The 25,077-nt window shown below is 44.9% G+C and overlaps 1 protein-coding gene across 1 annotated transcript in view; it reads right to left on the bottom strand.

Moving 5' to 3' along the window:
* Positions 1 to 25,077, bottom strand: part of PSMB7 (proteasome 20S subunit beta 7) — a 33,678-nt gene that overhangs the window by 2,000 nt on the left and 6,601 nt on the right. The window contains exon 6 of the mRNA XM_087704571.1: positions 15,303 to 15,361. Coding sequence (XP_087560697.1) covers positions 15,303 to 15,361 — 59 coding nt within the window. The remainder of the gene's footprint in view (positions 1 to 15,302; positions 15,362 to 25,077) is intronic.

Raw genomic sequence — 25,077 nt, 5'->3', positions numbered from 1 at the left:
ATAGATAGATAGATAGATAGATAGATAGATAGATAGATAGATAGATAGATAGATGATAGATAGATAGATAGATAAGATAGATAGATAGATAGATAGATAGATGATAGATAGATAGATAGATAGATAGATAGATAAGATAGATAGATAGATAGATAGATGATAGATAGATAGATAGATAGATAAGATAGATAGATAGATAGATAGATGATAGATAGATAGATAAGATAGATAGATAGATAGATAGATGATAGATAGATAGATAAGATAGATAGATAAGATAGATAGATAAGATAGATAGATTAGATAGATAGATTAGATAGATTAGATAGATGATAGATAGATAGATAGATAAGATAGATAGATAGATAAGATAGATAGATAAGATAGATAGATTAGATAGATAGATTAGATAGCAATATAGCAATAGCAATAGCAATAGCAGTAGACTTATATACCGCTTCATAGGCCTTTCAGGCCTCTCTAAGCGGTTTACAGAGAGTCAGCATATTGCCCCCAACAATCTGGGTCCTCATTTTACCCACCTCGGAAGGATGGAAGGCTGAGTCAACCCTGAGCCGGTGAGATTTGAACCGCTGAACTGCTGATCTAGCAGTAGCCTGCAGTGCTGCATTTAACCACTGCGCCACCTCGGCTCTTAGATAGATTAGATAGATGATAGATAGATAGATAGATAGATAGATAGATAGATAGATAGATAGATAGATAGATAGATAGATAGATGATAGATAGATAGATAAGATAGATAGATAGATAGATGATAGATAGATAGATAAGATAGATAGATAGATAGATAGATAGATAAGATAGATAGATAAGATAGATAGATAGATTAGATAGATAGATTAGATAGATTAGATAGATGATAGATAGATAGATAGATGATAGATAGATAGATAAGATAGATAGATAGATAAGATAGATAGATAGATAAGATAGATAGATAGATTAGATAGATAGATAGATAGATAGATAGATAGATAGATAGATAGATAGATAGATAGATAGATAGATAGATAGATAGATAGATACTCTGTTTCTCTGGAAAATAAGCCCAATCAGGCTTTTGATCCATGTGCTAAAATAAGCCCTCCCTTGAAAATAAACCCACCCCAAAAATACCGCAACACAGCAGCAGCCATGAGGTGACCACACTCGCCGCCTCCTGCACCTCAAAAATAATGAGACATCCCTGAAAATAAGGCCAAGCGCTTATTTCGGGGGTCAAAAGAAAATAAGACCCCGTCTTATTTTCGGGGAAACGTGGCAATATTACATGTCTTAACAGCCACCTGGTAAAGCAAAGGGAAATAATAAAAGCCATTAAAAAGCAAAACTTAGAATATTTTGGACATGGGATGCGACACCGAGAAAAACACGCCATCCTTTACTTAATCCTGCAGGGAAAAATTGAAGGCAAATGAGGTCCAGGGAGAAGAAGGACACCGTGGCTTCAAAATCTAAGGGACTGGTTTAGACAAAACTAAGTAATATTTTTTTCATGCGGCTGCTGACAAAAATTGGATTGCCAACATGATCTCCAAGGTCCGATGATGGATATGGCACAAGAAGAAGAGAAGAAGCCGTTTTAACAGCAGCCAGGATTATCTTTGCACAATATTGGAAAAATAAAGAAATGCAGCGAGATGAAGAGGTAATTAAGAAGATGCTAAGACTGTTCCGAAATGGATAGGCGGACATCGAAAATCAAACAGAAAGAAGGCACCGAATATTATCAAACAAACACGGAATCTACTTTATCGGTGGTTGGGGAAAAGGGGTGGAGAGTAAGAATGTAAAGATGTAAGGAATATAATTAATAGAAAATTAATAAAAATTTCTTAAAAGAAAAGAGAGAAAGCCTGAATTTAGGCAGGGGGCCTTGAAAGAATGCCATGTCAGATATGAAATTGGAGAGAAAAATGACAGTCCAAGGACCAAATCTTAGAAGAACTGTATGGATTTCAGCACCTCTCGCCCTCCCTGTCTCGTAGACCCCATCCAGACCACCTAGACCACCCCAGAGCCTCTCACTCTACAAGGCTGAGTGAGGGGGGGAAGGCGCGCTCCTCATCCTCATTGTCAAAGTGTGGTTTGAAAAACAGACCCACCTCTTTTACCCTAAAGGTTCTCCCAATTTTTTCCCCAGCAGCAGCTGCCATGCGTGGCGCTCAAGAGGACCCCAATGGGGCAATTGAGCCTGTTCCCAGCACATGTTCAAGACCCTCCAGAGACCCTCCACACAAGAGGCCCGGATTTTCACAGCTCAATTATTTCGGCTCCAAATCTCCTCCGTGCAAATGGCCTGTTTGCTCATTTACAGGAACCTGGTTACTCCTAATTTCATCTGTCTTTGTCTCTCTCTCTCTCTCTTTTTCTCTCTTTCTTTCTCTCTTTCTCTGTTTCTTTCTCTCTTTCTCTTTCTCTGTGTTTCTTTCTTTCTCTTTGTTTCTCTCTGTTTCTTTCTCTCTCTCACACACCGAGCTGGCTCTCAATTCAGGACCTGGCTTGTCAGATCAAATACGCCCAACCTAATTCTACCAAGCCAATGTTTTGCAAACTTGGCCACTGGGCCAATTCTGGGTGGACTTCAACTCCCAGAATTCCCCAGGCAGCAAACTCAGCATAACAAAAGTAGGACGGGACCCCAGAGGTCTTCTAGTCCAACCCCCTGCTCATGCAGGAGGCCCTATATACCATTCTCGTGGGGAGTTGGAACTCCACAGATCTTCCAAGTGGCTAACCCCAGCCCTAATCAGACGGTGGGGGTATTTCAACCCTCTCCTTTCTTAAATCCTTCCAGCAGATCCACAAGGCAAGCTACACGGCAGGAACACGATCCAGACCCGGGATATCAATTCAGACAACCCTGCCCCAAACCTCCTTGGGAGGAAAAACCCACCTGGGGGTGAAGTCTTCCAGACCGACTTAGCCCCACCAAAAGTTTTAAGGAATGGGAAAATGCTGACTGCCCGTCTATGAAAAACTCAAAATACAGATTTAACGACGGTACTGCCAAGGAGGTGGCGTTATAATTGGGATTGGGGGTGGCAGGGGGGGAGAGAAAAGTCTCCTAAAAGTTTGGGATCACGCCAAAGAGAGGAGATCCACCCTGAAGGCTGCAGGATCTAAGCTACCTGGGAAGTCAGCCCTCCCCACCTCCCCCACCCCTCCCCAGAGATATCCCATAAATGAGATGATACAGTAAGAGTGATGTACTGCGTTTGAAGTCAGCTGCGACAAGACACTCTTTCCAGGGCGGGCGGGCGGGCTTGCGCGGCGTTGCTATATCGCGTAATGTGTCCCCGGGCTCCGATGTGCTCCGTCATTTACCGGCGCAAGACAAATGGGCCGTGCTCGTTAAAAGGCACAAAGAGGACCGGGCCAGCCGCCTAATGGTCACCGCAGCTGTGCCAAGCGGCGGGAAGAGGCCACGCCAGAGCTCCCCGAGTTCATTAAAACTGACCAGTAATGGATCCGCGAAAGGGCGCCGGAGGAATTGAGCGGTAAAGGCTAAAATAAATAACGCGTCGCGGAGAGCTCGTCCGAAATGGTGTTTGATAAATTATTTATCGCGGAAGAGATTGCCTGCATTTAATTTTGGAGCCACTGGTAGCATCTTTAAAATATGATTTATGTCTTGTAATGCCATTAAACTCTATATTGGCCCTCTGTTGGCTATAAAGTCTGCTGAGATTTAAAGAGCGGGTTTTAAAAGTGTCACTGCAAGCATCATCGTGGAGAGGCCCGTATTAAATCTTGACTTTAAACCCGCTGTCGGGAGAGTTGCCGCGCCAAAACTTGATATATTGCCTCCTTCCAGCTCTAATGACAAGAGGCCCAAACGGTTGGGAGTCTCCTCCTTTCCCCCACTCAAACGTTTCTGCCTTTGTCTTGGAGATGTGGGGTCAATCTGGCCGGGGAGGGAAGGAGGGCAGGAGAACGGCCAACTCAGGATTTTCAGAAGAAAAAAAAATGCAAGGGCCAAACTTAACATATTTTTTCAATGATAAGACGCACCAGTGTATAAGACACATCAAGATTTTGAAGAGGTACCGTATTTTTTGGAGAAGACGACGTACCTTTCCCCCGCAAAAAAGAGGATGAAAATCTGGGTGCGTCTTATACACTGAATACAGCATTTTTGGCCTCCTGAAACCCTGACCCCCCCTTCGGAAAAATGGCCGTGCACAGCCTTTAGGAGGCTTCCAGAGTGCTCCTGGGGGCTGGGGAAGGCAAAAATGAGCAAAAAATGGCCCATTTATTGCTCATTTTTGCCTCCCCCCCAGCCCCTAGGAGCACTCCTAAAGGCTATGCATGCCATTTTTTTTTTGACAAAAAATGGGCTCGTTTTGGCAAAAAACAGGCCTCTTTTGGGAGGTCTGCAGAGTGCAAAAAACTTTTTTTTTAAATTTGCCTCTTCAAAATCTTGCTGCGTCTTATACTCCGAAAAATATGGTAAGTAAGAAAAAAAAAGTTTTTGCCTTCCCTCAGCCCCCAGCAGGTTTCAGCAGGGCTGGGAAAAGGCAAAAATGCCCCCGGGGGCAGGGCTTCAGGAGGCTAAAATGGCTGTATAAGATGCACCAACATTTCCACACTCTTTTAGGAAGGGGAAGGTGCGTCTTATACCCTGAAAAATACGGTAACCACCGGCTCTTGTGGCCCGCCAGCTGCCAGCAGAGCTGGCGGCAGACTCAGACAGTGAGGAGGTTGGGGACAATCGTGGGCCAGTCCTGGAGTCTGGGAAAGGCTCTGAGGAGGGCTCTGTGTCAGAGGCAGAGAGGGGGCCAGGGCCATATGCCAGTTATCAGCTGCCTTCATAGTCAAACATCAGTGAGGCAGAAGAACAGCTGGAGCCTGTTCCCAGTGTGCACATGTGCAGAGCTGCCAGACGAAGGGAAGAGCTAAAGAACAGGGTCGACTTGGGAGTAAGGCCACAGGTGGACGATGAATGGCCCCTCCCAGAGGAAATAAAAGAGGATTCCTTCTTCCACCCCATTCCAAGAGTCTCCATCCCAAATTGCATAGCTAAAAGTCTGTAGAGATTCTCAGTGCTCCAGGTCATGGTTGTCCCAAAGGTGCTTTTTTCAGGAGGCAACAGGACTTCCTTGGTTTTTCGCCGAAGACATTTAGAGAAGCGAGTGAGCTGAAGACGCTGCCCGGATGAGAAGCGAAGTGTCTTCAAACGAAAACCAGAAAGTCCCGTTGCCTCTTGGGGAAAAAAAAAGAGCATTTTTGGGAGGGAGAAACCCATAGCTTCCCTACAAGAGAATAGATTGAATCCTTCGTGATGTTCTCTGACCTTGATGGGCTCTCCTGCAGATGCTTGGTGACCAGCCTTAGGCAACCTCATCAGAGCACTGTAGGAAAACCCACCAAGCTTGGAGCACCTCAGGAACCCCAAACAACTTGCAATGGTCCTGAGCTGGTGAGTCCTTCCTCTTCCAAGAAGCAAAGAATTTGTTGTGGCCCACCAGTGGCGACAGACTCAGACAGTGAGGAAGTTGGGGAGGAACCTGGGCCAGTCCTGGAGTCTGGGGAAGGCTCTGATGAGGGCTCTGTGTCAGAGGCAGAGAGGGGGCCAGGGCCATCCAACAGTTTTCAGCTGCCTTCAGAGTCAGACATCAGTGAGGCATAAGAACAGCTGGAGCCTGTTCCCAGTGTGCGCATACGGAGAATTGCCAGACAAAGGGAAGAGCTAAAAAAACAGGGGTCGACTTGGGAGTAAGGCCACAGGTGGACGGTGAATGGCCCCTCCCATAGGAGATAAAAGAGGAGCGAAAGGGGAGTGGAGTCTGCAGGAGGCAATTAGTTCACTTATTATTGTGAAGATTTGCTTATCTGAGTTCCGGGCTCACAGAGAGTCCTTGCCAAGCATTTCCTTGTACAGCATTGTGACTGGAAGTTCTCGATCTAGCAAATATCCAAAGCCTGATAAGGTCGGTTGTTGCAATTATACCTTGAAAGGCTTATTGCTGGGACTTTTCTTAACCAAATAAGAGGGGGGGTGTTTTCGGGACAAGGGGTGTGTTTCATGATTCTGTTAAGCCTGGGTCAGAACACTTGACCCAACTCAAGTCCAACACCATCTGATTTTCCTGGACATGATATAGAAATGGCCTGTCCACATCCTCTTCCTTCCAGATGTTTTTCCAGCTTAACCAGCTGGAGACACAAAGCTGGAATATCCTGTCAAGCAAGTGCTAACCAGATCTGACCCAGCTTCGCTTCTACGCTGGACAAGGTCAAGACAGTAACCACCTTTTACATTTCTCCAGCTCAGCAAATTTGAAGACGGGTGGACTTCAACGCCCAGAATTCCATGCTGACTAGGGAATTCTGGGCATTGGAAGTCCACCCATCTTCAGGTTGCCAAGCTGGAGAAAGCTTGCATTGAGCTTGGAGGTTTTCCTGAAGACATTTCATGGCCCAAATTAGGTAATGTTATCGATGCTTGTCATCTGATGTTGATCTCATCAAAAGTAAAATCATGCACTTAGGTAAGAAAACCCAAAGGACACATATAGACTGGGTGAAACCAGGCTTAATAGCTGTGACTCTGAGAGGGATCTTGGAGTCTTAGTGGACAACCAGCTAAATAGGAGCTAGCCGTGTGCGGCGGCAGCCAAAAAAGCCAATGCAATCCTAAGCTGCATTAATGGAGGGATACAATCAAGATCAAGGGAGGTACTAATACCGCTCTATAAAGCCACACCTAGGATACTGCACCCAGTTTTGATTACCATGCTATAAAAAAGAGGTTGAGACTCTAGAAAGAGGACAGAGAAGAGCAACCAGGATGATGAGGGGACTGGAGGCTAAAACCTACGATGAACAGTTGCAGGAACTGGGCATGGCAAGTCTAGTGAAGAGAAGGACCAGGGGAGACAGAATAGCAGCTTTCCAAAACTTGAGGAGCTGGGGTTGGGGGTTGGACTAGATGACCTAGAAGGTCCCTTCCACCTCTGTTAAACTGAATCTATCTAAGATGATCAAAGATCTGGAGACTAAAACATGAAGAACGGTTACGGGAACTGGGCATGGCTGGTCTAGTGAAGGGAAGGACCAGGGGAGACAGGATAGGAGTCTTCCAATATTTGAGGGGCTGACCCAGAGAGGAGGGGGTCAAGCTATTGTCCAAAGCACCTGAAGGCCAAACAAGGGACAATGGATGGAAACTGACCAAGGAGATATTCAATCTGGAAATAAGGAAGAATTTTCTGACAGTGAGAACAATCAACCAATGGAACAGAGGTTGTGGGAGCTTCATCACTGGAAGCTTTCAAGAAGAGATTGGACTGCCATATATCAGAAATGGTGGTACCTGCTTGGGAAGGGGGTTGGACTAGATGATCTACAAGGTCCCTCCCAACTCTGTTAATCTGTTAATGTTACCTGATTTGGGCCATCAAAAGCCTGCAAGAAAACTACCAAGCTCAGAGAGCACTAAGGACACCTCATTTCAACCCCGAGCTCCAAATATTCTCCTTTATTGAGTTCTATTTCTCCGTAGCCTTTCCCTTATATGAAATCCTTTGAGAACACATAATTCGACATTATTATTTTTTTCTTTCTTTCTTTTTAAAACGCAAAACTGTCAGGAAGCAATTCCCGCTTTTCAAAAGAAGGCCTATCAATTCACCGGCTGTGATAAGGATTGTATCCACAACTTGCTTTTTTTTTTTTTAAAAAAAAGATATCCTTATTTATGACTTTTTCCAAACAGACCGGCCAGTTCTTACAAAATCGGGGAAGGGGAGAAAAGTTGTGTGTGTGTGTGGGGGGGATAAATAAAGGCAAAAAGGAGAGATAAAAAGACAAATTACTTTTTAAGCAGGAATCTGAGAGAAATAACTGGGTTGGAGAAAGGGCAGCGTGAGGGAGGTCAGGCCAGCTGTAAAAATCTATAGAGAAGGGGATTCGAGACTAGGAAAATGATCGTTGTTGAAGGCTAAATAAACCCAGGGCAGGATAATTAAAGCGTGGAAGAATAATGTGGATACACCCGTCTTCCGGGAGAAATTGTGCGCGAATCAATATGTAACTGAGAGCAAGGGCTAAATCTGCTGGGAAGTTCAAAGGAGAACCGACCCGACACATAGACTAAAAATCAAAGCAATTTTCATTTCTTTCTCCAAAAGATCCTTTCGGTCATTTCTTTGCGCCCCCCCCCCCAAAAAAAGGGGGGGAAATAAAATAGGTTAGAAAGGGGAATGCGGGAAGTCAAACCACTTTACCTGCCCAAATGTTCTTTCCAGCTTTCTTAAGAAAGGTAGAATCAAATAAGAAGAATGAAGATTAGGGGACTGGAGGCTAAAACATATGAAGGACGGTTGCAGGAACTGGGAATGTCTCGTTTAATGAAAAGAAGGACTAGGGGAGACAGGATAGGAGTCTTCCAATATCTCAGGAGCTGCCAAAAAGAAGAGGGAGTCAAGCTATTCTCCAAAGCACCTGGGAGCAGGACAAGAAGCAATGGGTGGAAACTAATCAAGGAGAGAAGCAACCTAAAACTAAGGAGAACTTTTCTGACAGTGAGAACAATTAATCAGTGGAACAACTTGCCTCCAGAAGTTGTGAATGCTCCAATACTGGAAGTTTTAAAGAAGAAATTGGATATCCATTTGTCTGAAGTGGTGTAGGGTTTCCTGCCTAAGAAAGGGGTTGGACTAGAAGACCTCCAAGGTTCCTTCCAAATCTGTTCGTCTATCCTAAGGTAACCCCAAGAGTCACATTTCTTTCTGCTGATCTAAAAGGAGAGCTCACCAAGAGGTGTTTTGAGGTCTACATGAGCTAAGCTTTTCTTTTTGAGCTAAGCAAGATCTTTTTGGAGGCTCCCAAGAAACCCAGGAGACTCATAGGTGCATCTGAAGGAGAGCTGACCTTCTCAAGTCCCATTTTTCCATCTGGATTTTGGTGAGAAGGTTTTTCCTAGACTCGCTGTCCACTAACTTTGACAAGGAGGACAGGACAAGAAGCAACGGATGGGAACTAATCAAGGAGAGAAGCAACCTAGAACTAGGGGAAAAAAATTCCTGATAGTGAGAACAAGTAACCAGTGGAAGAACCTGCCTCCAGAAGTTGTGAATGCTCCAACGCTGGAAGTTTTTAAGAAGAGATTGGACAACCATTTGTCTGAAGTGGTGTAGGGTCTCCTGCCTAAGAAAGAGGTTGGACTAGACTCTTAAAGTCCCTTCCAACTTTTGTTATTCTATTCCGTTCCATATTCTATTCTTTTACCTATTCTATTCTACTCTATTATTCTATTCCAGGGGTAGTCAACCTTTTTATACCTACCACCCACTTTTGTATCTCTATTAGTAGTAAAATTTCCTAACCGCCCACCGGTTCCACAGTAATGGTGATTTATAAAATAGGGAAGTAACTTTACTTTATAAAATTTATAAAGCAGAGTTACAGCTACCGCCCACCATGAAAGCTGGAACATCCACTAGTGGGCGGTAGGGACCAGGTTGACTACCACTGTTCTATTCTATTTCTTATTCTATTCTACTCTACTTTTTATTCTATTCTATTCTACTCTACTATTTTTTAGTTTATTCTATTCTATTTTTTTCTATTCTACTACTCTACTCTATTTTCTATTCTATTCTGTTCTATTCTACTACTCTACTCTATTTTCTATTCTATTCTATTTTATTCTCTAGTCCAGTGATGGAGAACCTTTTTTGGCACGCATGCTTTTTTGGCGTGCTTTTTTTGCCCTCCCCAGGCACCAGAGGCTTTATAGGAGCCTGGGAAGAGCGAAAAGAGCCTCCCCCGCACCCCCAGAGGCCCTCCGGAGGCTTCGGGAGCTTCCCTGAAGCCTCCGGAGCATGAAAAACTGGCCTATCAGGCAAACCGGAAGTTTGGGAACGGACTTCCGGTTTGTGCCCTCTGGAGCCTTCAGAGGCTTCCCTGAAGCCTCTGGAGGATTAAAAACGGCCCTACGGACAAACTGGATTCCGGAGGGTGAAAAATGGCCTCAAAAGAAGGCCGAAGTCAGCTGGCCAGCGCACAAATGCTCGTCTCTTCTATTCTATTACTATCGGAGAGTTCTGCCCTCTCACATTAACTTAGTCAATACTTTTCTTACGTGGGGAGGGTTCCACACCAAGAAGAAAGTTGCAAGGAAGTGTTGCATGACCCCCAGGCAACTGAGGAGTCCCAATAACACACGCTGACTTCTCCCTTGAGGAAATGACTTGCCCATCACTTCACATCCACGGAATAGATTTAATTCTGCCACGAACTTCACACTTTTAAGACTTTGCCTGCTGACTGTTGCTCTTTAATTTTAGTGTAAAAATAGGACAAGCTGAATATATTGATAGATAGTAGAAATACACCGAAGGGAGGAGTAGAGGGAAAGAAGAAAGAGGGGTAGAGAGGGTGGGAGAGAGGATTGGAGAGAGGAGGAGAAGGAAGGGAGGGAGTATATTGGGAGAGAGGAGTGATAGAGGGGGGGGAAGTAGGGTAGAGGGGAATGTTGGAAGGAAGAACGAAAGTTGGAGGGGGGCGAAAGAAAGGGTGTTTGGAGGGTCGAAGTGGTATATTGGGTTTCTATTTTGGGGGGTATTGTTGACAAGAGGGAGGGCTGTGTTTATTGTTCAATGTTATATGCCCCAGTTATGCACAGTATATATGTGACTGTACGAAATGAAATGGAAATAAAACATATTTACACATAAGACTTTGCCTGCTGGTATTTTGCGTTGTCCACAGCTGCAGAGGGATCACCATTCAAACATGGCGGCCTCAGCGCTGGGCTTTGTGTCTCCTGGTACGGTAGTTCTTCAGAAAAATCTGTTTGGGTTCCTTTACTCAGATGCATGTTCTACCCCTCATGTCAGGGTGAGATAGTATCTCGCTTCCTAAATGATCTGAGAGAAACCACTCACACTCATCCTTTTAATTTGGAAGTGAAGATACCAGTTCACCCCGCAATGAAAAGCAAACCATGATTCTGGGCTCAGCATTCCTCTCTTCAAACATTACGAAATGAAGACTCTACCCAGTTTCCCTGAAAATATAAGAACTAAGTGGAAAATAAGCAATAGCATTTTTTAGGATGCTCGTAATATAAGCCCTATTGCCTAAAATAAGCCCCAATTAAGTTCATCAACCACACGGATACATTTAGTACCGTATTTTCTTGAAAATAGGCCCTCATTGAGAGAGAACAGCATTTTGTAGTCAAGGAGATCCTTGATTCCAGGAAACATAGAGGGAAAATACAGTATTTAGTGGCTTGGAAACATTTCCCTCCTTCCCACTCTGAGTGGATGAATAAGTCTGATATCAGGGCTCCTAAACCTTTGCAGAAGTTTCATTCTATATACCCTGATAAACCCTAAATATGTTGTATAAATGTTTTCGTTCTTACTGTTTTTCTATGTTTTCTCTCCCTTCAGGGATAACATCGTTTCTGCAGGAGGGCCGAATGTCAGCCTCTATATCGCTTGCTTGCTATCAGCTGCCATGGTTAACGGGAAGGGAGGGGGTTCATGGTATTTGGGAGGGGAATCGTGCTGGTGGAGACATCTCGAAAGAGGGAGTTTTGTTCTCACCCTCTTCTGCGCATGCTGAAGGCTTGTGGTTGGGTTTGGTCAAGGCCAACCGTCTCTGCATACGCCTGACACTAACCGAAAAATAAACCCTAGCATTTTTCAGGATGCTCATAATATAAGCCCTACCTCCAAAATAAGGCCCAATTAAGTTCATCAGCCAGACGGATGCATTTAGTACTGTATTTCCCTGAAAGTAAGACCTAATCGGAAAATGAGCTCTAATGCATCTTTTGGAGCAAAAATTAATATAAGGCTCAGTCTTATTTTGGGGGAAACACGGTAGCGCCTTCCGCATGTTCGACAGCCTGTAACAAAAAAAGAAAGACCTAAAGAACTTGCTAGAGACTTAAAATACCCATCTTCCACAGCCCTCACTTGCCATTGGCAGAGACTCTGCTATTTTCGAAAGACTAAAAACCTCTCCTTTCTCCTAACCTCCAATACCAGTGTATAATAAACCATGTTAATATTTCATACCGGTGTAAAATATGCTGGAGTATCAATTCAACATCTGTTGTCTTTAGGGTTCGGGAATCCCGCTGTGGCTCTTTCAATTTGTAATTGAGTTCTATACTGAATTAATCAGCAGTTTATCTGTCTCTCTTTTTTTTCGGGGAGGGCGGGAGGTGAGTAAAAAAAAAAGAGAGGGGGGGAATCCTCTCTACTAACCTGAATTTATATTAACAATTTATAGCAAATTACCTGCCAAGGCAACGATGTGTGATTCTGGAATTCCTGCTCAGTCCCACGAACGCCTTTGATTTTGTCTCTTGCTCTCTTATTGGCAAAACTACCTTTCTATCTTCTATCAGTCAAAAAAATCAAACTCCCGTTCAATCCCTATAGGGGGTGGATGTACATTTCACGTGTTCCTTTTGTTATTTTCTGGAAAAATGCTCGGACTTTCACAGTCATAGAAATGGCCAAGGTTGAGCGTTCGTTTTGGAGGCTAAAACATACAAAGAACAATTCTGTCTAGTGAAAAGAAGGACTAGGGAAGATCTGATAGCGGTCTTCCAATATTTTAGGGGCTCCTACAAAGACGACGAGGAGGTCAAACTATTTTCCAAAGCACGGCTGGAAACTAACCATAGAGAGAAAAGAACTAAGAAGAAATTTCCTGACAGTGAGAACAATTAATCAGTGGAACAATTTGCCCCCAGAAGTTGTGAATGCTCCAATACTGGAAGTTTTTAAGAAGATGTTGGATAATCATTTGTCTGGGATGGTATAAGGTCTCCTGCTCGAGCAGGAGGCTGGGCTAGAAGACCTCCAAGGTCCCTTCCAACTCTTATTATTCTTTCTCCTTGCAGAAATAAAATTCCAATAACGCAAATATTAGAACCCAGTGCAGGAACATGTTTTTCCCCTCATCTCTTTAGCCCCCCCCAGCTAAGAGTGAGTTCCGGGTCGACGTGAAAAAAGTGCAAGAGACCAAGACAAAAGCAGGGGTCAGTGTGCAAATCTGAGACCAATGCCGGAAGAGCTTTTAAAAGATGACTAAAAGTGTTAATAAGGTGAATTTTTGGTTTGACTTGCCAAGAGTAAAAAAAAATATATTAATAATAATCTGCTTCCCCCACAAATTTGGCCGGGGGGGGGAGGGGAGAAGCTGTCCCAGAAAAACTTAAAAAGTGGAGAAAAATCAAGAATTGACCCAGGCAGACAAATAAAACCTGGACGTTTTTTGGACAAAGGGGTTTTTTGCAGTGCACCCGCACCCCCCCTCCCTCCAGCATTTGCCTAAGCTCTGCCCGCTGCCAATGGCGGTGCGTTACCGAAGGCAGCTCTCCAGCTTAACGCGGACAGTCTCCCTTAATCTCGGCTGTCTCCTGGCTGCCTTCCCAGCAAGCCTCCCACCTTCCCGCGGAGTCATTAAAACGCGAGTGTCAGCTGCGGAGATTAAGGCAGAGGACACCCAACACCTGAGCCCCCCGTTGGTGGGGACGGGGGGGCATTTTGATCAGCCCCCGCTACTAATGAAGGCAGGATTCATATGCAGCTTGTCAGCGTTCCTGGGTGTCGCTTGGCAGCCCCGGATCGCCTAAATGAGATTGATGACTTGACAGGTCTCGATCGAGATGGAGAAGACAACCGGCTTCCCAAAATTATTTGGGGGTTGCTGGGGAAGGGGTTTCTGGCCTCCTCCCAGCTGGCGGCTGTGAGGACCCTCTCCCCGCGCCCCAAGCAGAGCCTCGGTGAACAAGACGTCGGCCCACTGAAGGGATGCAGGGAAAAGAAAACTAATATTGGGGGGGGGGGGGTGGCGTGTTTTCTCCCGCTAGCAAGGGGGAGAAATCGAAAAGCTGGACCTCTGTTTCCGGAGACGTTCAGGGATCTCCCAGGTAGCCCTTTTCTGCCTTCCGGCAAGCAGGTGTGCATCCTTCTCTTCCGAAGCTCCGAGGGAGCCTGTTTTTGGCAACATCTCAACCGTTCTGCTGGAGATGCTTTCGTCTCCATCTTTGCAGGAAGGGAAGCTGATGGAGGAAGACGGGCGTTTCGCTGCCTCCTAGCCTCGGGACTGTGTGATTGTCAGGCCTGGCACCAGCCAAGTCGCTTGGTTCTCAAAACTCCAGATTTGGTGGGAGGAGGAATGGGGGAGCCTGGGCCTTGCCAGTGTGTGAGCTTGCCCAAGGCAGAAAAAGAAACTCCGACAACTTCTCACGCAGCGGCAGAGCGCCAGGGCTGGCGAAAGCTGCCAGCCTTGGCTTAGCCCAACCCGCCCTGCGTTTTCTTTTCAGCCGGCCGCCTTCAAAAAAAATACCCTGCTCTTCGCCCTGTAGGCCACCCCAAAGCTGCCAGGCTAGGTTTGATCCTTTCAGCTCTTGGCAGCCCTCGACGGGAAATTCCGCCGAAAAGAGAGGAAAAAAAAAAATTTCAACTGGCTATTATTGCCTGTCACCGATTTTATAAATATTGTGCGCTCGGTTGCTGTGGCACGGCTCTCTGGGGAGGAGGAGGAGGAGGCCAAAAGCATAGCAAAGAAAGGGGGGAGAGGGGGGGGAGAAGCCCACACTTTCCTCGCCTTCAAATAAATGCTAATTTCTTTTAACGCAGAAGGCTCTCTTTTTTTTCTTCTGCTGAGCGGCTTCAGGAGCAGGGAATACATATCAGAGGGAACTGGGGGGGGGTGGGGGGGTGGGGGGGAGGGGGGGGTTGATTGTCTTTTCCAGCAATCTTCAGCTGCGGCTTTCATTAAGCTTGTTTTAATTAGATTCCAGATGCTAATTTGCGAGTCGAAACCAGAGGGTGCGGGACGGTGAGCCTTTGAATCGCCTTTGAGTCGCTGGCTCTGATGTGATGGACTTTAGAAGAGGGCTTCGGAGCGCTAACCCAAACCGCCTGACAATTAGCAAGGGGGGAGGGGGGGGCAAAAAGCCGGGCTCCGTCTGGACCGAATGTAGAGATCTGGTTTTGCATCGGCTTTCACGGAAGCAGGTCTTAAGCCTTCTCCCACCATACCACCCAGTGACCAATTTGGGGAGTGAGGTGGGGTGGGGAGGGGATCAAGAACCCGAGGGGGCTCTGCTTTGAGATGGTGTGGAAGGTCCCAGAAGATGCTCCCCTCCCAAGGCTGGGAAATTCTGTTTACCTTATCAGGTAGAAAACTGGCCACCATGAAGGGCTTTAGAGTTACACAAAGAAAGGGTTTTTTTGTGGGGGGGGGGGAAGGGTGGGGGGGAAGGGTGGAGGGGAAGGGTGGGGGGGATTTACCTCCATGTCAGGTTTGAACTTGTCCTCGAAGACCGCCATAGCCGCCAAGGATCCAGACCCTGAAACCCACCAAAGGAGAGAAGGACCATAAATTTGTAGTTTCCCCCCTTATTCTTCAATCTCAATCTCTCTTTCAATCAATCAATCATCTATCCATCCACCCATCATTATCTATCTATCTATTATCTATCTATCATCTATCCTGTATCTATTATTTATCTATCATATATTATCTATATCTATATACATATATCTATCCATCCATCCTGTATCTATTCTCTCTCTCTCCTGTATTATCTATATCTATCTATATATTATCTCTATCTACATCATCTATCTATCCTGTATGAATTATCTATATCTATTATATATTATCTATCTATCCTGTATATTCTCTCTCTCCTGTATTATCTTTATCTATTATCTACATCTATCTATCATGATCCATCTATCAATCATTTATCTTCTCTCATGTATCATCATCTATCCTGTATCTTAGCTCTATCTATCTATCTATCTGTCTATCTGTCTGTCTGTCTGTCTGTCTGTCTATCTATCTATCTATCTATCTATCTATCTATCTATCTATCTATCTATCTATCTATCTATCTATCTATCTATCTATCTATCTATCTATCTATCTATCTACTCTCTCATCTATCATGATCCATCTATCAATCATCTATCATCTCTCATCTATCATCATCCATCCATCCATCCATCCATCCATCCATCCATCCATCCATCCATCCTCTCTCATCTATCATCATCTATCAATCATCTCTCTCTCTCTCTCTCTCTCTCTCTCTCTCTCTCTCTCTCTCTCTCTCTCTCTCTCTCTCTCTCTCTCTCTCTTTCTCTCTCTCCCTCCCTCCCTCCCTCCCTCCCTCCCTCTATCTAGGTTTGTTTTTGGTCGTTTCTGGGGTCACAATTTGGGGTTTTACAGGTAGGTAGCATTAAAAAACCCCATTGCTAGAAGCTTTTGAGATAAGTTAAGCGCAGACTTTTAAACACATCTACACCAGCAGAAGACACAACACTCCAGGCCCACGAAGCGGTCAGGAGGTTGAGGTTAGGTAGCTTCACCCTTTGCTCTTTTGAGCCACAAAACAGAGAAGACACACTGGATAAGGATGGACTACACCCAGCTCCCAAAAACTTTAAAATGGCCCCAAAAAAGCCACCCCTCTCTCTTTCCAGCAAGTCCACACCAGCAAACATACATTTTAAAAAATCAGCAAAGAATCCTTCAACCACCTTAATCCTGCTTCGTTCCCCCCCACACACACACACAACCCCCACCCCCCCCAAAGTGATTCTGTCTTGTGTGCTGGCCCTCTTGCCAATTTTTCAGCCCGTTTCATGGGTTTTTTAGGGAGGGGAGGGGGGAAAAAACAAAGTTACTGGCAATTTTTTACCCCCAATTAGGAGATACGTTTTTTGGCATTTATGACTTCTCTTTTTTTTTTAACTGGTTTTGCATACCGGCTTTCTGTTTTAACTGGGTCAGCTCGCTCTTCTCTATTTAAAATGATTTGTGTACATCGCTTGACCACCTCAACGGTGGGCTTTAAAAAAAGGAAAAAGGAAAAAAGACGGCGATTAAACCCGTTTCAAATGAGGGGACCCGCTGATTTCAACACGTCTGCTGAATGCATAATGAAAAGGCAGGCGGGCTGAGAGTGACACTGCGAGGAGAAAATCTTATCTCCAGCATTTAAGGGAGCCCAATTATAGATCAGGTTTCAAAGAGGAGAGCAGCAGATTTTACAGACACCAATCAAGGGACACAGTAATCCCAGGAAATGTGACAGAATCTCCCATTATACAAGGCTGGCGTGGCTAAGCACCATTACCTTTTACAGGAAACCAAACACACCAGTTTTGTAAGTCGAGGGGAGCCCAAAGCATCTTTTCACCCTTTGGGCACAGAGTGGCGGTTGGGTTCAGGGAAATTAAAAAGGTTGTTTTATTTAAAGGGATGGCAACGTCCCTAGGAAGGGGGGGTGGTGTCCAGTGTCTGAAGTTTTAAAGGGAGAAGATGGAGGGAATTAAGGCTTGGGGATAATGTTTATCGGGGAGGGGGGGAGATAAAGCACCCTATAATCTCTTTAGCGAGGTTTTTTTTTAAAAAAAACCTTTAAAAATGGACATAAATTGTTTCAACTCCTACCCTCAAAACGACACTATAGGGCACTGCACACAGAACAACTAGGCACAAGGACAGTTTCCCCCAAAATGCTATCACTCTGCTAAACAAATAATTCCCACAATACTGTCAACCTATTTACTAAGAATGTATTACTATTATTCTTCTCTTCCTTCCTAGTCCCTATCTCTTCCCACTTGTAACTATAACCATGTTGCTTGTCTCTTTCAATTTATATTGTTCTATATGTTTCCTAATATGATTTGATTAGTAACCTATGACTATCACTAAGTGTTGTATCTTATGATTCTTGATGAATGTATTCTATTTTTCTTTATGTACACCGAGAGCTTATGCACCAAAGACAAATTCCTTGGGTGTCCAATCACACTTGGCCAATAAAGAATTATATTCTATTCTAATCCATTCTATTCTATTCCAAATTCTATTCTAATTCTATTTCTATTCTATCTCTACTCTTTTCTATGTTCTGTTCTGTTCTATTCTAATTTGATTTCTATTCTATCTCTACTCTCTTCTCTTCTACGTTCTATTCTATTCTACTCTAATTTTAATTCTATTCCATTCTATCTCTACTCTCTTCTATGTTCTGTTCCATTCCATTCTATTCTAATTCTATTTCTATTCCATCCCTCTTCTCTTCTATATTCTGTTCTGTTCCGTTCTATTCTATTCTATTCAATTTTATTCTAATTCTATTTCTATTCTATCTCTACTTTCTTCTCTTCTATGTTCCGTTCTATTCTATTCTAATTCTATTCTATCTCTCTTCTATGTTCTCTTCCATTCTCTTCTCTTCTCTTCTATCTCTCTTCTCTTCTATGTTCTGTTCTGTTCCGTTCTATTCTATTCTGTTCCATTCTATTCTATTCTAATTTTATTTCTATTCTATCTCTACTCTCTTCTGTTCTATGTTCTGTTCCATTCAAAAGATGGGAAAGAGGAGGGAGAAACAGGGAAAATATACTAGGAGTTTTAAGCTTAAGGAGGTAGGAAAAAATTAGGAAAGTGAAAGTGAAACTTTTCCATTCACATATGAGCAAAAACTTCTATGTGATTTTTGTCGGGAGCAATACAAGACACTATCGTACAGGTAGAAAATGGCAACCTGGTGCCCAGCCAACTTGACACCCGCCCAGGTGCAATGCCTTTATTGCTCCTGTCTTAACTAGGACAAGATGGGGAGATGGTTCAGGGTGTCCATTCATGGATGGAGCTGGGCCACCCTGTGAATGCCCTAAAAATGCTTTCCTGGAAACAAGGAAATTCTGATCTGGTTTGAAGCCACTGATCAAAGGACCTTTTATCCGTGTCCTAAAGTCCCAAGGTCCATCAGTTAAGTTTGAAGGGGAAAAAAGCAATCTTGTAACTCCATTTAAAGCAGCGGTCAACAACTGGGGGTCGGTGATAAAATTTTGGTGGTCTGCAGAAAAATTATTTGCATTTTTTATATTGCACTAAATCAGGAGTCCTCAAACTATGGCCCCTGGGACGGATATGTGCAATGGACGCTTGTGTTGCTGCAGAGAGTCTCCCCTTCAGGGTCTTTTTGTGCAGGTCGGAGGGGGGCAGAAATTCCAACTTGGGGTCTGCTTCAGCTTCCTGGTGGGGGGCTTTGAGCGAAGGCTGGAGGGAAGAGCCGCTGGTGGCTAAGAGCCAGAGGGCTTCGTTCCAGTGGGACGGCATCGTGGCCTGGAACTTGCTGACCATCTCACCCCACTGAGCCTCCAGGCACCGGCACCTGGCCTTGCACTCCTGCAGATCTTCCCTCAGCTTGGAAAGCCCATGCTCCTAGTCCTCAGTGAGGTGCTTCTGCTGGGCCTCCTTCTCGGTCAGATCCAATTTGAGCTGAGCTCTTTTGCCAACTCTTTCTCCTGGCGGCTGCTCAGCTCCAGCAACGGCTTCCTGTTGGGGCCCTAAGGAGCCCGGGTGGGCAGGCGAGGAGGGGCTGGGAGGAGGGGGCGAGTAGAGGCTGGCAAGGTGCCCCTCGAAGTGAGTGACATCGAGTTGGCCACGCCCACCCAGTCACATGACCACCTTGCCACGCTCATCAAGCCAGTCGTTAGGCAGATCATATTAGTGGTCCGCGGGATTTAAAATTATGAATTTAGTTGTCCCTGAGATCGCAAAGGTTGGGGACTGATTTAAAGAACAGTCTAGAAGTACACACAGAAGTCACACAAAATTGTGTTTTGGATGCAGGGACAAAGAAAGGAAGGATCAAGTTCCTAAGGTATCTCCTTTCCAGAGACAACAGGATGAGCTTCCTTGCCAAGAGTCTTCTGTTGTGACCCACCAGCGGCCAGAGGAGCTGGTGGGAGACTCAGTGAGGAGGTTGGGGAGGAACCTGGGCCAGTCCTGGAGTCTGGGGAAGGCTCTGAGGAGGGCTCTGTGTCGGAGGCAGAGGGGGGGGACAGAGCCCTATGCTAGTTATCAACTGCTTTCGGAATCAGAGATCAGTGGGGCAGAACAACAACTGGAGCTTGTTCCCAATTGGCGCATGGGCCGAGCTGCCAGGAGAAGGGAACAGCTAAGGAACAAGGGCCGACTTGGGAGTAAAGCCACAAGGGGACGGTGAATGGCCCCTCCCAGAGAAAATAAAGAGGAGCGAAAGGGGAGGGGAGTTTGCAGGAGACCATTAGTTCAATTCATGAGGATGAAGATCTGTTCCTGACTTCTAGCCAACGAGTTGCTGCTACAGCGTGGAGTTTGGAAGATATCGGCCTGGCAGCTCTCCAAGCCTGCTAAAGGTCTGTAGTTGTGAAATCTCAAGAGAATGTTGGCTGGAACTTTGCTGGAGAGGAATTCCCTTTAACCTAAATAAAAAGGGTTTTATCGGGATGAGGAATCGGCTTCGTGTTTTTGGGAAGCCTAGGTCAGAACCTCTTCCTCGGATCCTTCCGCTCTCTTACGTTAAACCCCTTCCTGAAATCTCCACGGCTCCTTGGGAAGAAAAATTCTCATTTTTGAGGGAAAGTCACTTAAGAGAACTGGATTTCCTGGTCCATCTATTCCCCCCACCCCAAACAGACACCCCAGCGCCCTCAACTCCCCGAGAACCTGTTCGCAGGAGTGTCTGCACGCTTGGGATCCGCAGCCGCGCGGAAAGAGTAAGGCGGCTGCGATTTGTCTAATCCATCAGTGTCAGCCGTGCCTGACAAGGCACTTCTTCACCTGACCTCATTGTTATTCAATTTTTCAGCTCTTCCCCGATACGAGTCGGGGGCTCTCCGCAGACCCATTGATCGGTATCATTTTTCACTCCAGTTGCTTGAAGGAGAGGCCCGGTCTCCTGGTGGCACTGGCTCTTTCGCAGACAGCCATTGCCAAATGGAGGGAAGGAGGGAGGGGAGATTTATGAATATGAAACGAGACTCGGCAGTGCCCAGAGACCAGGCTGAGCCGCCCGAGAGAGTCTCTCGCCGCTTCCCGAGGCCTCAAATCCAGACTTCCAAGCGCCGTAATTTTATGCACGCATTTCATTACGGAGATGTGGCCGGGAGCTTCCGCTAGGCAGCCCCGCAATCAGACGATCTTGCCTCATTTGCTGAAATCTACATTTGTCCTTTGTCAGCATAAACACCTTAATTTGATGTTTTCACTCCTGGGTAAGCACCGAGTAGGTTTTAAGCTGCTTCTTGAGAACGGGCGCGACGGGCTGCCCTCTCCGAGGCGCTTGGAATTTGGACGCCCAGTTTACTCAGCGAGGAATAAAATGCACGCCGGGCACCTTGGAACGATTTGCACAGCGCGGGAAAGGAAAGCAGGCAATTAGCATCCTGCTTCTAAGGCGGCTGGAAAATCATTAGCAGGAAATCCGTACGTTTGGCATTTAGCATCTCGTCACACGGATGCCTGGTATGTCGAAGGTTTCCAGGTTTCCAGAAAAGCAGTCTCTGGAACCACCAAGGCCAACCCCCCTCGCTGCTTCTGTGCCAACAAAAGATGCGGGTCTCACACACGTCTACCACAGATGTAACAAAATACTTGTTGTGTAAATGTCCATGGAGATTTTCAGTCATCCTGGTCATGGTTGTCCCAAAGGTGCTATTTTTCAGGAGTTTTTTTTCTTTGAAGACGTTGGATTCTCACCCAAGAAGCATCTTCAGAAGGCAACTGGACTTTGTTTTTCTTTGAAGACGTTTCGATTCTCACCCAATAAGCTTCTTCGGATCTTCAGAAGACAATTGGACTTGGTTTTTCTTTGAAGACGTTTCGCTTCTCATTCAAGAAGCATCTTCAGATCTTCAGAAGGCAATTGGACTTAGTTTTTCTTTGAAGACCTTTCGCTTCTCACCCAAGAAGCATCTTCAGATCTTCAGAAGGCAACTGGACTTAGTTTTTCCTTGAAGATGTTTGGATTCTCACCCAAGAAGCTTCTTCAGTTCTCCAGCTCCTTGGATGAGAAGCTAAACTTCTTCAAGGAAAAATACACCCAAGTCCAGTTGCCTTCTGAAGAACTGAAGAAGCTTCTTGGGTGAGAAGTGAAATGTCTTCAAAGAAAAACCAAGTCCAGTTGCCTTCTGGGTGGGGAAAAAGTACCTTTGGGAGATTGGTTGTGTACTTCAATACACAAGAGATTTATCAGCCCCCTCAGCTGACAACAACAGTGTTAAGAAGAAGAAAACAGCTTCCATTCTTTTCCAGACATCTGTTCCCCGCAGTTCTGGAACCCCACAAATTCTAGGGAAATGCAGCTAATTTTTTTTGCTAAGAACGAACCCGACACATTTACTACTCAGATCTCTATTCTCTGAAAAAGCTAAAGGATGCGGGCTCTTTAAGGAAACGGATAGCAAATCTGGGAATCGAAGGATTTTCCTGGCCAAACACTTTAAAACAAAGCAGAGATAACAAGTCATTAATTTTGCTGCGAGATTGCTCTCCGTGGTACTGAATTTTTCTGCCGATCCTGGAAATAAATAGGCAGGTTTTTCACAATCAATGCCTGAAAACTTCTCTCTGGTTTCGTGTTGCCTCACACAAAGACCGTCTTCCCAGAAATTCGAAAAGGCAAAAGGCAAAATTTGGGACTAAACAGCATTGCGGTTTTGAAACGAGCTGCGATGAGCTTTGGGGAAACTGGTTTTTAATGACACCGTGTTTTTAAAAAAAAAGTAGCATTTCACTTTTCCTCCTTGGGCTTTTGAGTCAGCATTCCTCGAAAGCAACTCCCTGGGAAACTAAACGAAGGATCCCTAGCATCGTTTCAGTCTGAACTCTTTTACTTTAGAATATCATCTAAATATCCGTATGCTTTAGAATATCATCGTAACAAGAGCAACGCAAATGCTTGGAAGCGTTTTCAAAAATAGGGTTTTTTTAAAAAAAAAATCAAGAGACTTGGACTCTTTAAGTGCTTTTTGCTTTAAAAAAAAAAAGGGGGGGGGAACATTCTATATCAGTGATGGCGAAGAGTGCCAAAAAGGTCGCAGGGAAACGTCGCCCATGCGCTCGTCGGAGCCACACTTTGGAAAAGCTGAACTTCCGGCTCCTAGCGCGCATGCATGCCCAATGATATGCCAGCTGGTTTTCGGCACTGCTGCGCAAGCGAAGGAATCACGCTCCGGAAAAGCCAAACTTCTGGGTTCTGGGGCACCTGATGTGCACCTGATAATCAGCTGGCCAGCACACATGTGCAGGCCACTTTTTGGCACTGGCCTGTGTGCATAGGACAGCCAATCATCATGCGTGCTCACGTGCCTAAAATCCAGATGACAAACAGGAAAGGCCACGCGTGCTATCGGTTTGCATTCTGGTTCTGCATCATTAACAGAAGTAGTTGGAAATTGGAAGGGACTTATAGGTCATCTAGTCCAACCCCCTGCTCAAGCAGGAGACCCTACACCATTTCTAACAGAGGGCAGTCCAGTCTCTTCTTGGACGCCTCCAGGGATGAAGCTCCCACAACCTTTGAAGGCAACTTCTGTTCCATGGGTTGATTGTTCTCCCTGTCAGGAAATTCCTCCTTATTTCCAGGTTGAATCTCTCCTTGGTTAATTTCCATCCATTGTTCCTTGTCTGGCCTTCAGGTGCTTTGGAGAATAGTTTGACACACCCCCTCCTCTCTGTGGCAGCCCCTCAAATATAAGAAGACTGCTATCCTGTCTCCCCTGGTCCTTCTCTTCAACATCATCATCTCTCAGCAGGTCAGTAATGAGGAAGTGAAAAGAGATCTCTGGATACAGAGGAGAAAAAGTCCTCTCACCAATCCAGTCCTTCCCAACTTGTAACTCTCCAGGAATTCTGGCTCTATTTCAAGAATTCCCCCCATTGGGGTAGGATTACAATGAACTAAGGGATGGCTATCCTGGGTGATCTCAATCCATTTTTTCCATGTGTCGTTAAACTTTTTCAGGCTTTTAAATCCGTATTTCCCAACTTCCACATGGCTGAACTTTGATCATGTGACCATGGGGAGGCTACTATGGTCGTAAGTATGAAAACTGGTCATGTCACTTTTTTCAGTACTGTTGTAACTTTGAACGGTCACTACATGAATTGTTGTAAATCAAAGGCCACCTCTATGAAAATTATGAATAGAATAGAATGGAATGGAGTGAAATGGAGTAGAATAGAATAGGAAAGAGTAGAGTCAAGTCGAGTAGAACAGAAAACAATAGAATAGAATAGAATGGAATGGAATAGAATAGAATATATATAGTAGGATAGGATAGGATAGGATAGAAAATGGAATGGAGTGGAGTGGAGTAGAGTAGGGTATAATAGAGTAGAGTAGAATAGAATATAGAATAGAATAGAATAGAAAATGGAGTGGAGTGGAATAGAGTAGAATAGAATATAGAGTAGAGCAGTGTTTTTCAACCTTTTTGTGCAAAGGCACACTTTTTTCATGAAAAAAATCATGAGGCACACCACCATTAGAAAATGTTAAAAAAATTTAACTCTGTGCCTATATTGACTATATATAAAGTAATTTTCCCACTGCACACCTTACACTATGTCACGGCACACTAGTGTGCCGCGGCACAGTGGTTGAAAAACACTGGAGTAGAGTAGAGTAGAGTAGAGTAGAGTAGTAGAATAGAATAGAGTAGAATAGAATATAGAGTATAGTAGGATAGAACAGAATAGAAAATGGAGTGCAGTGGAGTGAAGTAGAGTAGAATAGAATAGAATAGAATAGAATAGAATAATAGAACGGAACCAAATAGAACTTTATTGTCACTTTAAATGTACACTAATCAGCACACATTAAAAGGAAATTCCACTGCCTTCAGTTCTCAAAGGATAACCCTTATGCCTACACCCACATACACCCACCTATGGGACCCAGAGAAACTTCACAGCCTACTTCGAATGTATATGTTGGCAAACTGGTTTGGGCTGGTCCATTTCATCCAACCCTTTGCACAAGGTGGAAAGCTAGCACACCCAACCTGAATACCTTTGCTCAGATATTACAAGGAGTTCAAAGACCTCATTTAAGTTCCTTTAAAAGGAAAGAAAGAAAGAAAGAAAGAAAGAAGGGAGGGAGGGAGGGAGGGAGGGAGGGAGGGAGGGAGGAAGGAAGGAAGGAAGGAAGGAAGGAAGGAAGGAAGGAAGGAAGGAAGGAAGGAAGGAAGGAAGGAAGGAAGGAAGGAA

The sequence above is a fragment of the Thamnophis sirtalis genome, unplaced genomic scaffold (genome assembly GCF_051295495.1).
Source record: "Thamnophis sirtalis isolate CommonGarterSnake01/CBP01778 unplaced genomic scaffold, rThaSir2_p1.2 scaffold_2, whole genome shotgun sequence".
Taxonomy (NCBI): domain Eukaryota; kingdom Metazoa; phylum Chordata; class Lepidosauria; order Squamata; family Natricidae; genus Thamnophis; species Thamnophis sirtalis.
This window is presented reverse-complemented; position numbering and strand designations above follow the sequence as displayed.